Below are 22060 nucleotides of genomic sequence, written 5' to 3' on the forward strand. Positions count from 1 at the left end.
AATGTGTTGCCTGAGACTCCCTAGATAGCAGATATTTTGCCTTAAGGCACTGGAGGAGCTTTTGGTATTTATTGAGAATACTCCACTTTAACAGTTCTATTTCAGGTTCGGAAACAAAAAAGGTTTGGCTACTCTGCTTTTGTGCTTGAACTAGTTTTTCCTTTCTTTTTTTTTAATCCTTCTTGCCATGATTCTCTCCTGTGACGGTTTATGTGAAACCTTTTCTTAATGCTATTTTTAAAATCCGCTGAGTTTCCCTTGTCCGTCATAGCATAATTCTTCAAAGAGCTCCAAAAGGTTAGTTGAGCATGAAGTCCCCTGCCTGATTCTTAGTGGCCCTCCTTACTCAACATGTGCTTATCCAGGTGCTGACCAGTCATTCCCTTAAGCTGACCTCCTCCAAGACTTTCCCCAGCAGTGATGTTTGAAGTTTATAGCCTTTTTTGCTTCCTGCTTTGCCCCGTGATCCTTTTCTTTAAAGAAAACTTTTCAAGGTTTTTTTCTACTTTTCCAACCATTTGCAGTTTCCTGTGTTTTGTTCTTGGGGTGGGGAGAAAAAAATACAAAGGCTTGCCAGCTTTTACTTCCTCTACGACCTGGGGGTGCATGTTTGTCTGGACCACCCTGCTTTTCCTACAGTAATTACATCTAACTTTTTATAATTCTGTTATCTGTGAATTACCTATAGCTTCTCAGTCGTTCCTGGAAAATTGACCGCCAACTTGGGCATATCTCCACCCTCTTTCTCTGTAAAGACAGAGGCAAAGTAATTCTATTTCTTTTCTCCCCTCTAAAGTAAGGTCTGTAGTTTAAATCCCCCTGGTTCTCTTGTCCTCAATGTATTATGCTTGTATCGAAATGTGTATTTTAAAAAATGTCTTACTAAAATTCTCTGCAATTTGTCTCTTATTCTTCCCTGTTTATAAAGCTTGTCTAGTGTTTCATAGTATCTTAATATTTAAAAGTCCATGTTTACCTTCCCACTGAATTTTACCACATTTGTTTGTTAAGTCTTTGCTTTTCCTATCCTGTTTAAGGGTATGGTTTTAACTTAAAGGAAAATTCTACAATCTACAAGTGGTAAAGTATTCAAAAATAGGCTATGAAGACACAGGCTATGCAGATGTAGAACAATGCTGTATATACTCAGAATTTGTAATTCAGAACATTTGTAATTAAAACCTTTATGGAATATTAATTTTGAGCCATCATTATGAAATACACGAACAACCTGTTAGAATTATTTTTTCTGATTGCAATATTCCTTACAAATACTAGATGGAGTTTGTATATTAAGTTATTTAATTACTGTAAGTTTAGAGCTGCATAGAACTAGCATTAAGTACAAAGCCTTCAGTTATATGCAGACTAACCTCAAAAAAGTCTTCTGTGGGGAATAACAAACCTATGTTTTTTAATTGTAGAATAATACTACCCCTGGAGCAATGACACGGCGCAACACATATGTTTGTAGTGAAAGAACCACTGCTGATAGGCATTCAGTGATACAAAATGGCAAGGAGAACAGGTATATGAAATGTCTTCCTATGGTGTATGTCACTTGTCTTCACCTTTCCAAAAAAATTCTAATGCCTAAGTTAAAAATAAGTGGTATTCTGATGTAATTCATGATAAAAGGTGAGTACAGATCTTTGGTTATGGAGCACCTGTAAGTATGTTTGGGCTTGGTTTTTTTTTCCCTATATTTAATTTTATAGTCTTTATACTTAGAATGTAAAAGGAAGTTTCTAATTTCTGGTTAAATACATGAAATGTTTGTAGCAGCCTTCATCTTAAATCTGTTGTGAACTCCTGTGGCCAAACTCTTCCGCATGTGCTTGCAGAAGAGCCTTGTTTAGTGTCAGAGTACAAAGTCAATCTCTCTTGATTCTCTTTTTATATTTCACTCTAAACTCACTTCACTGGAGTTATTTGAAATACAATTTTTGTAGCAAAGTCTCAGGGAGAAGGCAATTTTTTCTGAGCAAGGATGAAATGGTGATCCACCATTGTCTGGGACTGACAGTGTTCCTTGCTGATCCTCTGGCAGTTTAGTTTCCCAGGATTTACAGAATTCAGCTGCTTCCCTCCTCAGGGTATCTCCATGTTTTGAATTAAAACAGTCAGAGAAATAACAAATTCCTTTTAATTTACTGAATGAAAGCCTGAGCAGAGCATGCAGTAGAACTGGAGCTAAACACTGTATGTGTTGGCACTGTGGTCACATCTACTGCCATCCTGTGAAGACTGAGAAGAGCTGTCAGAAATAATATTATAGTGAATATAGATATCAGGTACAGAGTAGCAGTTGGGAGGAACACCACCAAATTTCCTGTCTGGCTGAGGTATTTTAATTTCTTGTTAGAATTTTACTGCTGTCAAAAGATGGTAACAATTAAGTAGTTAACCCTTGCCAGGAGGAGAGCACTCAGATAGGTGGTACTTAAAAGAATGTGTACCCCTCTGCTATGCTTCCAAATTTTCTCCAGCCCTTCCTAATATTATTCCTAATATAATAATATTTTATAAAGGGTGGGAAGAAAACACCTGTTTTCTAACTTGTGTTTTTGCACAAAATTTTTTCCCTCCTTTTGGCAGTTGATGAGGAATTGTGATGTTGACTGGAAAGCCTGTCTATTCCCTGTTTGATTCCTGGAGCCTAGGGATACAGAGCATGATTTTGATCCTGTCTCTTCCTCCTAGCTTTCTGCAAATGGAAAGTGATTAAGGAAAGAGTCAGGTATAAGTTTGAAGACTGCCAAAAGTGTAGTTGGCCAGCTGGACCTGCAGTCACCTGTCTTGTGAAATACAGCACAGCTCTTTGGTGCTGTCCCTTGGTGTGTCTGTTACTCCTTGTTAATGTTACCAAGTTGTTTAGGGTAAAGGTCACCATCCTTTCTCTGATTTGATGAGTTAATAGCTTTTTTTTTTCCAAACACTCTTTGAAAAAATGAATCTTTCTGTCCATAATAGCTTTGATAATATTTTATTACTTGATTTAGTACCATTTCTGCTGATCCTTAAATTAATATCTTGCCTACAGTTTCTTAATTACATTTTTAAAAGCTACTAGATATTATTCACTAGGAATGCTTGAGATTTAGATGTTCCCTAATTTGGGAGTAAAGTTCATACTCATAAAGAACTATCTTATGAAGTAATTTCATTTCCCCAGCTTTCAGTTTCTCAGGAAAATGATGTTTTTCTGGTTTGTCACATATAGATCTTAAATTCAAAGTTAAGATTGAGTAGCACTCGACAGATACATTAGTTGTGGTTTATATTCATAATTGGTTATCCTTCTGTAATTTACTTTTTATTGTCAATATGATATTTAAGCATCATTTGCTTTTTCTATAAACTAGCCTTATTTGGGTCATTATTTCAAATAATGAAATAATGTCTGAGAATTTATATTTGCATGGGTGAAAAATGTCTTTATAGCTTTTATCATGCATTTTTTATTATTACATTCATTACTTTTTATAGAGGGTTAGAAACAGAAAAGGTAATGAGAATGCATTGCTAATTGTATTACAGCTGGAGACCTTTCATTGTCTGAAATGCTTCAATACTAAACTGCATGTTCATTTTGGCACAGTTTCAGAATTACCATGCTTTGGCACAGAATTTACATCTGAATGTATTTTGTTGCTGTAACTGGGTAAAGCATTGACTGATCACATAAAGTGCAGGGACCTTTAATGCAGGAAAAATCAACATGGTGATTGATGGGACTGGCTCTTCTGAATTAATCTTTAATGACACTGTACTCTCAGCTTGGCAGAAAGTAACTCTAGAAACTTGTTCTTTTTTCTTCTGTAAAGCAAGATCCGAAGTTGAACCTGGGCTTTGTACATATCCAAGGTTTAGTTAAAAATTACTTCTATGCTTTTGAAATGTCTGTTGGTGGCAAATGTTACAGGCTAGAGTAATTGCTGTAATTGGTTTATTACAGATTAGATTTTAGATTTTCCATAGCTACTCAGATACTGACTGTGACTCACTGAAGACTTGGGAGACTTACCAAAAAGGCAAGATGCACACATTTAAAATCTCTATTTTTTTCTGTAGAGAAAGCATTAAAACATTGCTTATTCTGCCTTTATCTCGCACATTGAATTCTGAGAGGGCACTGTTTCTGAAAGTATGAAACCTTTAAAGAATCAGTAGGCACTAGATCTGCTGTTGGAGACAGTAGTCTTGAAGACCCATGCCAGACTGGTAGAAGCAAAGAGTTCTGAGTCTCTCATCTCTCTTTAACACATTGTGTGGCTGACACAGGCGTTCTGCTGGAGACAGCTCCTTTGGCTTTCCTCCAAAGCCTGAGCATTAATTAACACACTTGGGGACTCATGAAATGCTCTTCATAATGATAGGCAATTGCTTTAAATCATTTGTAACACAAATGATTTACAACAGCTTCGGATTTTTAATAAGCCTTGGCACTAATTGGTGATTGTTAGTTCACTGTTCCTGTGTTCCCAGGCTAGTAATCCAAAGAAGCTGATTTCTAGCCAAGCATCAGAGGAGGAGAAGGTCCTTTAGTGATACCTTTAGATGTCACATTTTTGGAGGCAGGTGACTAAAAATTTGGGTCTTGTATTGTAAAACTAGATTCTTTATCTTTTGCAGTAAATATAGAGGAAATGAGCTGGAAGAGCTTGAGGGACTAGTGACCAGTTTTGTGACTTCAGGGTATTAGTTTTGAGATGAATTTTCATTTTCTAAAAATTCCTTAAAACCCTGGGGTAATGTAAATGCTGGGCCTGTATTGAAGGCTTCATTGTAAGTAGTGCTTGTAGTTGCCATCCTGATGGATTCAGCATTGTTGAGATGCATGCATGACTCAGGTGAAGTTTTTCAGATCCTGAAAAGTTAAAAACAAACCAAAACCAAGTATGTTTTGCTAAGCATTTTAGCTAGCAGTTCAGATGTCTGAGCTGTGTGGTGCTTTACACTGGTGCTTTGGGAGCCAAGCCTGAGAAGTGGGGGAGCTGACACTTGTAGCTGCACTAGCATTTTTGTCTCCAGAGTCTGATGTACCAGAATTCAGTAACAGGACTTGAGGCTTTGTGTGTAACCAAGAAGTAACTTGGAAGTGAACATGCAGTGTCATGAAACTGTCACAGAGAAGTATGGACTTCTTAACCTCGAGCAAAATTTCTGAATTATGGCTGTCTTAAAGCAAACTTCAAATAAATGATGTGATGGTGTGGTCTGAAAGGCCCAAAACATCTTGTGGCTTCTAACTTTTCTCCTATCCTTATCATTACTAGATAATGTGAAGGCTGCAAAGAGTATTTTGTCCTAAACAAATAACTAAATGTAATTCTCCTATTTGAACCATGCAGCTGGCAGCTTACTGGCCATTCTGCTAAGACAGTGCTCTATACTTTCCTTCAAAGCCTGAATGGTAATTTGGCAAATTTAATGTTCATGGTCAAAGCAATACAAGATGCTCTTCAACAGTCATTCTTCTTTCTTCAGGGAGCAGCAAGCACATTCAGTGCCTACTACACTTACAGGTTCATTATTAGCAGCCTTTTTCTTTTGGCCTCTCTGGAGTTGTTAAAGATCATGGTATTTTTGGTTTTGATTGTACCTGTGAAGTCTCTCAGTTATCTGATGTAGATTTAACAGCTTGCCCAGCTTTCGCTAATTTCTTTTAACATTCTGATACATTCTGAAAACAAAGGATTTTGCTGTAGTAATGGAGCTATCATGAGTCTTTTGGAAAGTGCATTTGGTGGGGGTTTTAATGCATTGTTTACTGTTAAGAGCAATACAAGTTAGATCAGTGCTTTATCATAGAGCTTTGGCATAGAATTCTGAGTTATTCAGGTTCTGTACATCAAGGAGGGTATCACTGCAAACTAATGCTAATGGTAAGAGCATGGGCACTTACAGATGTGCAGTGCCATGTAAGTAAGGATGCTTTTTAAGGGGAGTGTAGGGCAGTTACTGCTGTACTTAGAGGAGGAGGGCTGTTAGAGTTCGTGTTCTTTGATAAACCAGTTAATAGAAGGAAAAGTTTGCTTTTTTTTTCTATGCAGTAGTTTGTTGTTGGTCCATCATGCTCTTCTTTCTGCCTCTGCCTGAACCCAAACCCCCTCGCAGCCTGACAGAAATGTTCGCTTACGCAGCTAGCCCTGCTTCAGTTTGTACCACATCCTTCTCCAGTGTTCGGCTGCGACATCAGAAGTCGATGTCCATGTCAGCCTCTGTGCACACGAAGATGATGTTGCCTCCAATAGACAATGGCGCAGATAACTTCAGGCCTATGTAAGAACCAGAAATCGTTGTGACACTAACTTAAACCCACTGCTTCTTAACTTTGTGCTGTGGAACTTTAGTCCTAGATTGTTCTAGTATATTTTGCCCACAAGATGTGTGTTTTCTTCATTTTTTTAGTCTCGTTTACATTTGTCTTGTGGTGTGTCAGGCTGTCTGTGACATAATCCTGCAATAGTGAACCTTAATTTTTTCCTATTGTTAGGAGTATTGGACATTCCCTATTGTCAAAGTTTGTGGGAGACTTTAACTGTGTATCCCGAAGGACTTCACTACTTGGAGCGGTTTGCTTGTAGAGAATTTTGTGTAGGATACTTTCAAATTAGCAAGACTTTCAAAGATGTATGCACAGAACGTGGAGGGAGAGACATTAAAGTTACCTATTCTCTTTCCTGGGAGGAAACTTTGCTGCTCTATTCTTTTATCATTCTTCTCAGCAAAACACTGTAGGCCTGGTTTATCTGGTCTCTTCCAGGATACTCCTGTTGCACTTTTCTGCCTATGTAGGTTTCTGTTTCGGCAGCCTCTTAGTCCTAACTCTTACAAGTTTTGATTCCATACGGTGCTGTAATAATGTTGGTATTTCCAACCTCGGCCTATTTCAAAGTGTCTGCTTATGCTTTACCGTAGAACGTAGCGTTTTGTGTTTCCTGCTGAGCCGCGGTGCCCGTGCGAAGGCGTTCTAGCGTTGGTTTCTTTGTTTTGTTTTCTGCCCTAGCGCTATTCCCGATCAGAGAACTCCCGTTGCTTCCACCCACAGCATTAGCAGTGCGACCACCCCTGACCGTGTTCGTTTCCCCAGAGGGACGGCCAGCCGCAGCACGTTCCACGGGCAGCTGCGCGAGCGCCGCACCGCCACCTACAACGGCCCGCCCGCCTCGCCCAGCCTGTCCCACGAGGCCACGCCGCTCTCGCAGACCCGCGCCCGCGGCTCCACCAACCTCTTCAGCAAACTCACTTCCAAGCTCACCAGAAGGTAAGCCTCCTCAAATGCCAGTGCAGCGTGTCTGGCTTTTTTTTTTCCTTTTTGTAGTAGAAACACTTCATTGTTTAGGTGATTTTTATCTGCGTTCACTGATTAATGGCTGAAGATCTGCAACTTCAAATGCAGTTGTTTGTGTTTTTTTCATTTTGGTTACAGAAGCCATTTGTTTTTGGGAGTTGAGTCAAATGGGATTAAATGGGAGACAGTTTGGTCTGTGCTGTTTCTTCTGTGCTCTTCAGCCTAATGTCTGCAAGAGATGAAACATTTCAGCTCAGTTGGAAAAGCTGCCTAGTGGCTGCATAGTCCATCAGTAGATGGCATAAACTAGGAGCCCAGTCTGGATATTTGATGTAGCATTAGAAGCTCAGGTTGTGTTTCCCAGTCACTTAGTCCATCAGTATTTACAGCATAACCTTGCTGGCAACACAGAAATAGAAATATCACAGGTGAAAAGGAAGGGGCAGGAGACAAAAGCTTCTGTTGGCAGTAGTGCTGTCACAGGCCATCTTAAAATCATGGCAGTGTTAGTGTTTCAGTCTAGGCAGGAGTCTGGTTAAACCTTAAAAAATTTATTCCTACTTTGGCCTTTAGTTCTTGTGCAGATTCTGTGTTAGGTGTGAAGGTGTGGTGTTCCAGCCAAAGCCAAGCTTCAGCAGGTCTTGCTCCTGCACTAACAATTTTTATTCTAACTGAACTTCTAGTTTCAAATCCATGTGTTATTTATTGAATTTTTTTTCCCCTTCTCTATTTAAAACCTGTCAGTTCCCATACCACACGCTTCAGACCATTGATCTCCACAGCTTGCATTTGCAGAATTGAGAGCTTGTTTGTCTTTGCTGTAAGATAATCATCAAGCTTTTGTACACTCCTTATCAGGTGAAGTTTTTTGGACAAGATCATTCTGATCTTGGCCTGCTAGTTTTTGTTTTAAGCTTATACCACGTCAGCAGCAGGCCATTTCCTTCCTGTCTATGACTATGGATGCCTTCCTCTCAGTATCACCTTTGCAGTCTCCAATTCCTACGAAACAGTGTCAAGCCACACTCCAGTTTTTCACAAATGGTTTAGAGAGTGAACTTCTTTAAAAATGTAGAAGTTGCTTCTTTGCAAAACAAGAACGTGAGAGTCCGGCCTTTGATAAATGTTTTAATTGGCTCAGTTCTCTGCCAGGTAACACTTCTCTGGGAAAAACTGTGCTCTAGGAAATTTGGTTTGGGTTTTTCCCCTTCTTTTTATGTTGAGAGAGAGAAGTTTAATTTTAATATTTTTTTAAGTGTTAAACCATCTGCTTTATGTCAAGTGAAGTCTTAATCAGCCACATCCTTTTGGCATGTCTTTCTTTCTGTACTTTTGTTTGTAATATCCTTACTTAATTTTCCATCTGACATTCCAAATGTGGATGCTCAAACTGTGAACATGCAAACTTTTCACTTAGTTGTTTAGGCAGCATTCAAAGAGTTTCAGCTTTTGCAGTGCAGTGTGGTTTTCTTGAAGAAGTCTTTCCCCACGACTTTTGACAGTAGTTTAAATTCCATCTGGACTTGATTAAATAACATGCATTTGTAACACAACAGCACAGTTACAGACTATTAGTTTGCTCTTGGAGGATCTCTTGCAGCTGGGGCTCTGTTATATTCAGTGCTGTACAAACTACTGAGGAGCTGGATAGTGCCACTGAAGGACATGGTTATGTTTCTTCCTTTTAAATAGACTTTTTTTTAACCTTATTACTCATTAATTTATTGTATCATTCTCTATGGGGAATCAGAATTCTTTTGGTTAGGAACTACTTATGTTCTGGGGTAGGCAATTGTTACAGCTTCTGCCACTAAAATAGCTAAATATTTAAGGGAGTTTTTAGCACAACATGGCTGACCTAATGTTATGAAGAAAGAAAGAACACTAACTCTGAAGATGCTCAAGATAGAATTATGGTAGTGTTACTGATTTTTGCTTTCCATGGTAAATATATGAAGAAAATCCAGGCATATTTTTATCTGACCTTGCAGATTTCAAGTTCTAAAGTGTTTTGACACCAGTACATATTTTAATTCATAATAAATACTGGTTACATATTTCCCAGAAAAAATTGAAATTTACTGTGCCAGGAGTTTGACTCTTCAGCCCCTAAGTCATCTGCCTAATCTGAGAATGTATTGAAGTGTAATTTAATTGTGCATTTAAAATGAGATATTTTTGCATGTTTCGCTCTAAATGCCTTTTTCAATTTATTTTGTATAAATTTTTTTGTTAATTATTATTTTGGCTTAATTTCTTTTAGAAACATGTCATTCAGGTTTATCAAAAGGTAGGATTTATTTATATTTAAAAAAAAGTGGCTCCTGCAATTAACAAAAGATTTGGCTTTTCTAGCCTTGGTTTTCTGAAAACTAAACTTCCTGCTGAGAACTAAATACTTTCTTTCTTCAGAGGAAAGCATAGAATAAATCCATTAACTCATGATGATACCTAAGAATCTGTGGCACCATCTGTGTTGTATAACAAGATGCTAAGCATGCCTTGTGAATTCTTCTTTCTTTGATAGAGTTGGTAGTGCCAAAGTAATTCTGTTCTCTGTACTAATACACTTAGCATGCTTATGTTTGAAGAATGAGGTGTTTGATAACAATGATGAAAGTATAAACAAAACATAAGGTTACAAGCAAATTAAGGTAAGTGTTCTTAAATTTATGTTATCTCTGTTTTATGATATTTAAGAGAAAAAAAGGTTTGAAGCATTGCCTGCAGCTGAGCACAGCTGTGAGTTGAAGTTTTGTGTGGAAGATTGAATGAAGATTCAATAGCTGTATATTTATTTTCAAATGGGGTGCATTTGTTGGAGTGAATTGCAGCTGAAGTGCAAATAGAGCTCTTCAGTTCTAAACAAAAAGTACAACATTTATGCAAATTTATCAACAAAAGGGAAAAGCTCAGAAGTCTGATTCACATTTCAAGCCAAAGGATTGAATTTAGTTTTGCAATTTGGAAATGAATCAAGCTGCTATACTTCTCATTAATCCATTATGATTCATGAAAATTGCTTATACAATTTTGATGTGCAGGTAAATTTTCCAGTGGAGTTTGGTAATAGCCTGTTTAGCTGTGCCACAGCTTGGAACTCCTTAAAGGGTGGTACTTCCAGTTTCCTACTACTGATCAAAACCAGGGAGATGGGGCCAGGCATCTGTTTTAACCTTCAGAATACAAGGCTCTGCTTGTGGCTGTAATTCGGAGTTAGACCATTTCAAGGAAATGCTTAGATTAGGGAGTCCTGCCATATGTAAATTGCTGCCTGAATGTGGATTTATTATGTACAGTGCAAGGCTAAAAGTACCCTACCTGATGAACTGTAAATCCCATGCCATGGTGATGATAATCAGTGCTCTTCCAAACATCTCCATGTTTGGAACTGGTGTTGGTTGGCTTGGCTGGCATTGTCACAGCCGACTTGAGAAAAGCAACAGCTCAGTTAAGGAAAGAATCCATCCAACTCAGCCTACAGCTGGAACTGGGCAGGGACAGTGGCTTTAACCCAGTGTGCATCGTCAGCTGTGGGGTGCAGCCCACTTCTACAACAAAGCACTTTGATCTGTGCAACCATCCACAGCTGGATGCATCTACATTTGTTCTGAAGAAAGATGGGAAATGCTAATATGGGTACAGTTTTAAGCTAGCAGATTATTGTTTAAATTTGAGACTTCAGGTAATTTTTGGGTAATTTTTAAAAAATTACCTTTGACTTGAGGCCAGAAGTCTTAGACCATGGTGAAAATATTTGCTACATCTTCCATGAATGTGTCTTATTGAATAAGAAATTTGTAAAGTCTTACACAACCTGCACAAGAGTAGTGTGCTTTTTAAATTCTCTTTTAACAATGTGTGGTGTCCCTCCATACCTAAACTGTATGTAGGTACAAAAACTGAAAATGCTGGGGCTTTTGGCAGTTTCTCCTGGCTACATTTGCTATGAATTCTACTTGAGCTCACTGTAGTTCTGAAAGCACTGCAGTAGCCCAGTAGCATGTGTACATTGTGCCACAACATCAGTTCCAGGGAGCTGAATGAAAGTGGATGATCAGTCACTCCTTGTTAAACTGCTGAGTTTTAATATTGTGCTCAGTACACAGAGGTATCAAATATATATATATATATGTGTGAGTATATATATATATGTATCTTGTACTATGCACTGTCTTTACCAATCTGCATATTGTGGAAGTCTTAACTTTTTTTTTATCTCTGACAGCAAAAATGACTCTGTTCTGGATTTTATTGCAGCATCATTTCTCCATTTCCATAAATTGATCTTATTTTATCATCTTGCACTTTTTGTTGATTTTCAATATCTTTTTAGACAGTTTTCTTTGTGTTTACTTGGATATTTAAAACAGCATACAAAGATGTAAAGAACAGGAAACACAGCATAATCTGGGACAGATGTGTGGAAACAATCAGATTTGTGAAGGCCCTTCATAAACCATAAGGTAGATAATGTGTAAGCATGGCATGACAAATGAGAACAGAACTTGTCTATGTATTTGTTCTGTTCTCAAGACCAAGAAGCACCTTGGTCCATAAAATCAGTTTATGTAAAACACAAGCAGAAGCAGAAAATTTAGAGCATAAACTAGCACAGAAGTGAAGGTTGGATTGGCAATTGAGGAGGCCTCAGGGCTGCCTCTGACTCTCAAACCCCAAGCAGAACAATCCTGGCAGCACAGTAAGTGCCTGTTCCCAGAGCAACAGTGCTGGGCTGTAGAGCTGGACCATAACCATGTCTGTCATGAAGGAAGGAGCACCCTGAGAGACTGGCACAGCTCTCCTAGGCTTGGCATAATGGCTCACATTTGAGGTTCTGTGTCACTTAATGCATCTCCTCCTGCTCAATGAATGGAACACTGATGCATGGAAAAACTGAGCAAAGTGAGGGTTCTCTGAGAGGCTTCCATGAGAATGTTTATTATTTCAAAGTGGCAGGTATATTTTAAATAATGACCTTTCTTAGATTTAAAGTACTGTGGTTTACAAACTGAACACTTTGGCTTAATTTCAAACTGAAAAGTGTGTCAGAACATCACTAGGGATTTTTCCACATCACTAGGGATTTTTCCTTACAGACTTTTCTGGACAGATTCCAGCAACAATAGGGCTGTTCATTGTTGGGGAAACTGGTTGTGCTCCCATTTTCTACAACCTTTGGCAAGCTTCAAAACAGAACACCAAAAACCCAACAAAAATCTGTAAATGTTTGCAGCTCTTAAAGCTGCCATCTTCCACTTCCTAGGAACACAGAAGGCTCTCTGAAGTTTAAGTACTCCTAATTTTTCAGTTGAGAAGTGTTTTCTAACTTGTGGGTGGCTTTGCCCAGTAAAATAATAATCTGAAGGGGGAGGATGTGTTCAGTTGGTACATGTGGTGGTTCCTACCTACCCCTTTTTTGGTCCTGTAGAGCTCTCCTAGGGGATGACTTCATGCTCTTGGTATATGCAGGCATGAAAAATCGTTTTCCACCTTTTCATATATCCACCATAGATTAGCAGCACAAGATCTCATGAAAATAAAGTCAATAACTGCCTGCTTTGCTCTGGGATTTCCAGTTGTCTTCTTCTCATTTTTTCTGTATCTCTTTTGCTTACAGCTGTGCATTTGCCAGTGGCATTGTCCCTGTTGTACCATGAGCTGTGTGGTACCTCAGAGAGCTGGGTCCTGCTCAGATGCTGCTGTGACCAGCAGCTCTCACCTGAGCAGCTTTGAACCCTGTTAAGTGCACTTGCTTTGCAGTAGCCCCTGAGTTGAATTTGGGCTGGTTCTGTGGCCCATGCAGCCAGTGCTGCCACCCTGCCCCTCACAGTGCCAGGACAGCTCCTGGTCCCCTGTGACACGGACTGCCAGTGTCACCTTGCAAGGCTGATCCCTCACCAGAGCTCTCAAAAGGAAGGAAAGGAGGAAATCACACCTTGTAACACCCCACACACCCTGATATAAATATCACTCTGCATCAGAAATAAGGTTGCTGTCTTACATTCCTGTCCCTAGACACCTGCCACCCAAACTGCAGTGTTTGTGTTGCTCAGGGAAGCCATGTAGTGCCTTAGTCTGGATGAAAGCAGTGTACAGGCAGCATCCCCCTGAGCAGAGTTAATGCTGATATATTGAACAATCCTCCTTCAACAGTGGGAAGGTAGAGAAAGATAATTTCCCCTTAATTCTTCTTGACCTTGGGCTTTCAATAGATGGTAGTGACCAGCAATGTAGCCTTAAGCACTGCAAGAAGACAGAAAGCTTAAGCTTGTTCTTGGGTAGGGAAGATGCATCAGTGTGGAATTACTGGGGTGGAGTTACCACAGCTAGAGAAATCTTGGATTTGCCTCTTAAAGTTCTGTTAAAATGTATCTGCATCTTCTTCTTTTGCATTAAGATATTTTGGCATTGTTTGAACACACAGATCTGATGAGCATGCAAATACAGAAGGTGATCAGGCTTGTCTGTAAATAGTTATGGGGATTTTTTCAAATATATACTTTATTCCAAATAAAGCTTATAAATAACATTAGCCTAAAAATATTTGGGAGTTATTTCTCTTTTAGGAGGTACTTAGTAAATAATACAGTCACTTCAATATGCTTTGTATCTTTATTTTCACATTTTCTGCTTTTAGAACTTCAGATTTATTCCATGAGTACTGCAGATTTAATGCATAAACATATACTGTTAAAATTAGTTATGATCAGTTTAAAAACTTTAAAATGGAAGTTTATAGACTTCCATTTGGTTTGACAATATGTTACTTTCTGAGTTTGTCCTGACCTACCAAGTTCTTTACATCTTTGTTGTTTTGTATTTTAACACACCTTTGGTATGATTGCAGTATCTTTTAGCAACTACTCAGATATTATATATTGTAGTGTAAGATTTGTCTTCTCTTTCCCACTTCCTTTTGCTTCTGCATTCTTTTCATTGAGGCTCCCGACTGAATATGAGAGGAACGGGAGATTTGAGGGCTCAAGGTGAGGGTAAAATTTTTGTTAAAAACGTTACTTAGGTGAGTTTGAACCTTTCTTCTCTCGATTATGTGGCATAGTGGCTTCAGGCAGCAGCTTTTTTTTCATGTAAGTCATTGGAACTAAACAAAGAAGCATTTCTGTCTGCAAAACAGCTATTAAAGCACTGACTGACTTGGTTCTAAACTTTCATCTTTCCTGTTGCCTTTTTCCTTGTGTGGTTTTTCTTTCTTTTGCATTTTAGTCATTGTAATTTGCTGTTGTCGTGTAGATGTGTAGATGAGTGGTCTCTAGTGAGGCTGCAAATGTGTGGAATAACCACTGAAAGGTGATAAGATATTTCTCATCTCCAAAATCACAGGTAGTTAAATATTTTTTCATGTTATACTCTTCTTGAAGAATCAGCATATCAAAAAAATATTAGAAATTACCAAATTGCTGGGTTTGCTGACTGTTTTCAAGTAGAAAAAGCTTCCAAAAATAAATTGAGCATTGAATAAAAATTGGGGGTTTCCCTGGCCCCTTACAGCCCTATTAAATTAAAACCTTAAAACAAAATACTCTTTTAATTTGTGTGAAGAATTTTGTAACATCTGGCAAATCACATTGCATAGTCTTATGATTCTCACAGTCACAAGAAATCTTTTAATAGAAGAATTATGAAATAGGGTATATTTGAGAAATATATTTATTTAGTTGTGGCCTTGCTATCACTTTTTATTTAACTTTTTCATAATTGCCTGCTTAATGGTAGTAGAAATAAAATGTGGTGTAACCATTGCCATCTATTTCAAAGAGCAGCTTGGCTTAATATGGAGGCTCAACATGAGACCTTAACTACATGGTTGGGGGCCAGTTAGGTTAGCCAAAATTAAGTATGACAGTCAATATATTTAATTAAATTTGAAGAGGTGACTGACAGTGTACAAATATTCACAAAGCAAATCTGTGTTTTGTCCCTGGAGGTCCAAATGTAGTTCCTTATTCTTTAGCTGCATGACTACTGATTTTAATTTAAGTAGAAGAATGCAGACTAGAAATTTCTGGAACATTTCCTTTGTCCTGTTTAACTTCACTTACCCATACCAAAAGGAGAGCTTCTTTATTAAAAAAAAAAAAAAAAAAAAAAGTTGCAGATTTGGGAAACACACCCTTAATATTTTGTGCTTCATATCTTATAAGTGTGGCAATAATTGTACCCTCTCACCATCTTTACAAGCTGTGTCAAAGAGATGTCTAATAGTGACTTCCAGCTCTCTTTATGCACATCCCCCTCAGAGGCACTTAACAGCAGAGCTTGCAGCTGCAGAAGATTTCATCACTTTGCCTCAGTCAGTGGTTGGTTTGTGATGAATTTCGGACCAACTCAGGAGGAAGTATCTCCTCTCTGAGCAGCCCCCAGGGCTTGGAGCACGGTGTGTCCCTAGGGATCATCTCAAACACGCCCCAGCAGGGAGGCCAGAGTAGAACTGAGCCAGCCCAGGTCTGGGGGCTCAGGCTGACTCTGGGCAGCAGGTGGGTGACCCTGGTTCTGCTGTCCTTCCTTCTGCTTGCAGCCAGCTGCTGTGGGGCTCCAGGGGCCCTCCCAGGGCTCTGTCTCCCGGCTGCTGCCCAGCAGGAGGTGCAGAGGAATGCCCAGCACCTTTGTGCATGGGCTCACCCCATTCTGTGTAAGTGGGCACCTCCCAGGGCCTGGGCTGAGCACCTCCTGCCACAGGGAGCTGTTGTTTCAATGTTCCAGAAACTTCTAGCACAGAGCTGGTGTTTCAGCTGCCCACATGGCCCAAGAGCAGAGTTTTGAGCAGAACCTGCCTTAAAATCAAGTTGTAGGTGCTGCATGTAGTTCTGCCTCCAGAAGGTCATTTCCCCCATGCTCCTGAATCCAGTGAGTGCCAGTTGTGTCCCAGTTGTGTCCCAGTGAGTGCCATTCCTTCGTTCCAGCTACAGCTTTCCCTGACTGTGTGTGTACAGCAGCTGGGGGAGCTGGGCTTGGCCACAGCCAGAGCCTCCAGTGCTGCTCTGGTGTGCATTGAGTGGTGGCTTCACTAAGGTGGCCCTGGGGAGGGTGGCTGGCGCTGCTCACTCCGGAATTCCTGTCTTTCAGCCGCAATGTAGCTGTGGATCAGAAGGACGAGAACAAGGAAGCCAAGCCTCGGTCACTGCGTTTTACGTGGAGCATGAAAACCACCAGCTCCATGGATCCCAATGACATGATGAGGGAAATCCGAAAGGTCCTGGATGCCAATAATTGTGACTATGAACAAAGAGAGCGTTTCTTGCTTTTCTGTGTCCATGGAGATGGGCACGCAGAAAACCTCGTCCAGTGGGAGATGGAGGTGTGTAAACTGCCAAGACTGTCCCTGAACGGAGTTCGCTTTAAGCGGATATCGGGAACATCCATAGCTTTCAAAAACATTGCTTCCAAAATTGCCAATGAGTTAAAGCTGTAACAAGAAAAAATAGTTAAGTTGTAAATTAGTTAGCAATTTAAAGTGTTTTTGAGAATTCCGATGGAAATGTATAGAATAACATTTAGGCAATAACTTCTGCATCCTTCTGAATAGTGATATTAAAAAAAAAGCTGCTGAGCTGGGAGGGAGAGTTGGACTTTTTTATAAGTGCACTACAGCATTAAAGTTGCCTACTATGTAAAATATTACCCCTTCTGCTTTATTTCCATTGCTTCTAAGTCTTTGACAACAAATTGAAACACAGAATATATTCATTTAAATATGCCTCCTGTTTGTGTGGATGTGTGAATGTACAGTATGTGTGTATAATATATAAAGTATTATATGTAAACGATTCATTTACGACATCGAGCTGTACCAGTACCTCTTTTTGGGCTAATTTTGGTGCTAAAAATTGAAATGGCCAAGGAGGAAACACTTGAGTTAATATTTAAAATGACTGAAGCATTAACCAGTAAGCGCAGGTTTACAGTTCACTGCTGTGTTAAGAAAAAAGTGTGTGAAGGGTTTGGATTTATGGTTGTGAACATTATTAGTCCTGTTTTCTAAGTAGATCTCATGAGATTATTAAAAATTCACTTCTACTGAGTAAGTCTTGCATTATATTTTGCCCACCTATTTATTATTTAAGTCTGAATCAAATTTTAATAATGTAGTTAATTTGTGCATTTATATTTGGGTAAACGCTTCCATTCTTCTGCTTCTGCTAAACTACTAAAACTGTATCTTTGTCCTTTTGGCTTACGAGTATTGATCGCAGCTAAGAACATTTCTCTGTTGTTCCTCTAGGGAAGGAGGCAGTGTAAAAGGAGGTACTAATTGCCGAGTAGTGGTTTTCTTTCAGCACGAGTTTGCCACGTTAGACTAGGTCAGGCTGATACAAAGCACAAAGGGGCTCCCAAATCACGGCCATCCTCTGCCAGGTCCGAGGCCTTGCTGCACGTTGGGCAGTGCTGTCCCTCGCCTTCCGGGCACCTTCAGCACTGAAACCCAAAAGTGGGAATCAGATTGGCTCCTGATCTCCTCTGTCCAAAGGTCCAGCTTGCTAAACTACAGCCATAGGCAGGAGCAGTTGAAGCTTTTCCTTGCAGCTCTCTCCCAAACCTTGGCTCGGTTTGGATGGCTCTGTGTTGGCATGTCTGGCAGTGCTGCCGGGGGAGTCCCCTGTCCCCTGTCCCTATGCAGTGTGGCACCTGCCCCAATGAACTCTGATGGCCAGCTAGCTTTGGGTAGGACGTGGAGCTGCTCTGGGATAGCCCCCACTTTCTAACCATCACGGCAGTGAAACGGATTTGATTTTGCAAACTAGAATGAGGAGATTTCTCCAGGCGTTGTTTCCTACTGATACTCAGTTTATTTCATCAAGGACTTGTGTAGATAATACCCTGCATTATCTACTCCACTTTTTGTATTAATGTTTTGTGGTTATATTTCAGTGAAGCACTTACGCATGTACTTAACATGTGCTTTAAACTGGAGCCTAAATTTGCATCTGAAATTTGCAGTGAGCTAATAGTTACTCATAGTACACAGTTCAGATTTGACCCGAGGTGAAAATGCAAAGTCCTTAATATTTTGCAAGTTAGCTCTTGTGATCTGTAGTCTGTGAAGGCAGCAGACTTCCCCTCTCTTTCCCCCCTAAGCATTGGTATTGATTATGCTAGTTTAAAGGGTAATCATAGTTGTTAAATGTAGTAAATATTCCTGAATTTGCATTTTATTCTCTGTATATTCTGTATCATGCCATGGCTTGAGAACTCTAGGTGCTACCAGAGTTCAGTTGGCTTTCAGTGCTCAGCCCATGCCTGTGCTGCTCAGTATGGGTTTTTTCCATGAAAACTCCATTTTGTAATAGCAATAAGACATTTCAGGGCAGTCATTGTACTTTCTCAGGTGAATAGTCACCTATCCTTTCACTCCCTACATTTTAAGCACTCCTCCAAATGTATTTTTTTCACCTGGCAGTGCACTTTGTTGTCTGAACTGAAAAAGTGTTCTGATAAATTATGTAAATCTGTATTCGATGGAAGTTCCAAAAGGTTTCATATTAAATGTTTTCTGAAATACTCTCCTCCTACTTCACCTGTTAAGTATGTAAGTGTTTCTAAAAAGTGCACCAGTATCATACTTTGGATATTTAAAGTTTGTACTTTGGTATTTTTCTTAAAGTGTTCTCAAAAGGTTCTTTCAGTAAATCTTTATTTGAGGTATTAAAAAAAATCACTTATTATAATCAGAAAAATATTTTTAACAGCTTCCTTCCCAAATGCCTTGTAAAATTACCTTCTTGTGAGAATATTTAGCACCCTGCATGCTTGCTGTTCAAGCCTCTGGGAGCTGCCTGGGAAGGAAAATTCTTTCTTCACCTCTCCAAACCAAAGATGAACTGCTTCCCCAGCACAGGCATTTTACCTGTCCATATTTCTTGGGAATCTCTGTAGGTTTGCAGGCAGCTCTGCTGATGGTACTCTGCAGAACCACACCTGGTTTTTCTCACCTTAAGGGACAAGTTTCAAAAAGAATCAGAGGTCAGTGTGTGCAGCAGGTCTCGGTGTTTTGAGATACCTGAACAGAACCGAAAAGTGTTTTTATTTCATGACATGGCTGAGTCCTGGAATGTGTGGTCCAAGTGCTGTGTTAGGGGGGGATTCTAATGGGCTCGTGGCTGAAGGTTTGCACCACTGAAACCTGTGTCAGCCTGCACTGATGACATCATCTGTTTGCTGGATCTGGCAGAGAAAAATGTATTAAGAGTTTGGGTTGTGGGGTTTTACTTTATTAAATAAAAGCATTTAAAGATACATACATAAAACAATGAACACTGAGCAGGAACAAATTCAGATACACTTTTTCTTATGCAAGCCTTCCCTGTACTTAGGATTTCTGAAACACTTCAGTTTATTTGACCTCTTTACAGGACCTGAGGTCCTTGACCATATTGAGAAGTAGAGAGAGGTAGGCTGGAGGAACAGTTAGTCCTTCTGGGCTAAATGTTTTGCACACTACTTCTGTTCAAGCTACAGCATCTGGTCCAGTCTTTGGGGATTTAAGGACTTATAGTACAGATTTGGGCAAGGTTTAGCTTTTTTTCCTTGCATTACACTGAGGCTTCAAGATCAAATATAGCAAGATCCTGTATCCTATTTTTTTTTAATTACAGAAGTCTGTATGAAGATAAATTAGATTATTTATTAAAATATGGAATTAATATCCACACGTTTATGTTGCAGAATGAAGTGCAGGGTTCAGTAGTCCTCCCAGTCATATGGAAAGACTGTGGCATATCTGGAATTTAAATAACAGCTCTCTCCAATTCAGTTAAAAGCTCAGCTATACATGGGCCTGTTGGGATAATGTGTAGATGCTTTTAATCAGTATTTCCCACAGCTGCTGTGTCACAGACCATGTTGTGGATTGCAATTTAATTAGGCCTGCAGCCAGCCCAGAGAGCTGTTCTCCCTGTACAGCCCCAGAGTAGCAGTTTGTGCCTGGCCCCCTGGGCTGGAACCTGCTCAGTCACCGTGGCCACTGTCCCCAGAGGGCTCAGGTACCCCCTGGGTGTGGGCAGAGGGCCCTTGAGCCAGTGTCACTCTCTGTATTTCAGGGAGGGGCTGGTTGGGTGTTTCTTGCTGTGCTATCCAAGACCACGTCTTTTCTTAGTAACCTAAAGTGTTAAATATTTAGAGAATTTCAGTAGTTGATGGTATTTCTGCCATCTGGGCTGGGGGTGGGGGGGTCATACTAATGTAACATTTTGGTTTCTGATTTACAGCAGATGTTTAGGAAAAAATACAGTTTTGGAAAGCTGGTACCACTGTGGATTAACATTTAATTTTAAATATGTAGGCTTGTAGTAGTCTATACTATCTCATTTCTGTAAGTTTTCACAGAAAAGTCCTGGAGCTTTCCAGTAAAGACAGGCTCATGTTATTACAGGTCACTGGTGCTGCCAATTAAACCCCTGATTTGACATTCTGATGAAGTAGAGTTTTGAAAATTCCACCTTTGACTGGAGTTTTTCCCCTCCAGTAGCAGTGAATCATTTCATTGATTTCACCACTGACAATTACTCTATCACTTCATAGAATACTCTGTTATCCAGCAGGAAGGGGCATGAGTTTTGGATAAAGCTCAACCTAGAGAAATGAATAATTTGTTAGAAGTTCGACTTTTTCATACCCAAGACCAATCAGAGTCCTGCATTGCAACAGCAGTAAAAACCAAGAAAAGGGGGATATAGGAATTGCTGTCTCTGTGTGTGCTCCTTACTTCTGGCAAATTAAACAGCAAGAAAAAGGTTAATTTTTAAAATTTTTGCCTTTAAGAAAAAGGCAAACCAGTAAACTTGGATAACTTGATGGTTTTCATGTTCCTGTTTCTGCCAGTCTCTTTTTAGTGCACTACCAGGTACTGCCTACCAGCAAAGGGGCTGGATAAAATGAGCAAAACCATGGAGGAACAGTCTCTTGACCACTCAGTGCTTCTGAAGTTGAAACAGTTTGGTATTCAGAACAAAGGAATTTGAAAGACCCTTAACTGTTCTCTTTTAGCCTTCTAAGAATGCTTTAACCTTTGGTACAAACAGCAGGCTCTTGTTCCAGCACTAACAGAAAACAGAAGGGTGTCAATACCAACACTATGAATTCTGCAAGTATCTCTGCACAGAATCCACAGTCAGGGCATTAATTGCCAGCTCTTGGGGGTTCACCTTCACCTAGGAGTGCCATTGACGCCTTGTAGTGGTTGTGACTTAGCAGGTAAGATGTTTATTGCAGGGGAAAAAAATGCTTTTGCTTGGTTTTTGCTTAAGTGTGCTGAGCACTTGGAACAGCATCAGACTGGGATGTAAAATCTATAAGTGGCCATGGTTATAGTTGCTGTGGGAACCACAGCATGGAGTTTCAAGGCATAGATATGTTGCAGTTCTCATTCCATTTATACCCTTATGTTATCATTTAACATCCTTTAAAAATTCAGGGCATAAAACCAAAATATTTGTACAGTTTGTGTTTCTTTGTAGTTGCTGATCGCACTGAATGTATTAGGTGAATAAAATCAGATAACAAAATAGCTCACCACGAAAATAATTCTGTTAAAACACATGGGGATGCAAAATCAGAAAGTAAAATTCTACTGGCATTTCAATCACATGGTTTTCAATCATTTTCTTGTCTTGAGGTAAACTCCTGTTTGTTTGGAGGTGCCTCTTACCAAGACCTGAGCGTGAGCATCACAAAGAGCAACTAGCAGCAAAGTCTCTGAGCATGGAATAATTTCCTCCCCTGGCTCACAAAGTCAGAAGACATGAA

At 39.7% G+C, this 22060-nt stretch overlaps 1 protein-coding gene across 11 annotated transcripts in view; it reads left to right on the forward strand.

The window, feature by feature from the left end:
• The window catches only part of MARK3 (microtubule affinity regulating kinase 3), a 60394-nt gene extending 43455 nt beyond the window's left edge, over positions 1 to 16939 (forward strand). For 2 of the 11 annotated variants that reach the window (XM_030240074.2, XM_030240076.2), the window contains 6 exons: positions 1425 to 1528; positions 6121 to 6285; positions 7013 to 7270; positions 9561 to 9587; positions 14242 to 14286; positions 16385 to 16939. In XM_030240074.2, coding sequence (XP_030095934.1) covers positions 1425 to 1528; positions 6121 to 6285; positions 7013 to 7270; positions 9561 to 9587; positions 14242 to 14286; positions 16385 to 16730 — 945 coding nt within the window. In that variant the 3' untranslated portion in view covers positions 16731 to 16939. The remainder of the gene's footprint in view (positions 1 to 1424; positions 1529 to 6120; positions 6286 to 7012; positions 7271 to 9560; positions 9588 to 14241; positions 14287 to 16384) is intronic. The other 9 variants (XM_030240086.2, XM_030240088.2, XM_030240077.2 and 6 more) reach the window with 8 other exon arrangements.
• Positions 16940 to 22060: the final 5121 nt, after the last annotated feature.

Source organism: Serinus canaria, chromosome 5 (genome assembly GCF_022539315.1).
Source record: "Serinus canaria isolate serCan28SL12 chromosome 5, serCan2020, whole genome shotgun sequence".
NCBI classification, from domain to species: Eukaryota; Metazoa; Chordata; class Aves; order Passeriformes; family Fringillidae; genus Serinus; species Serinus canaria.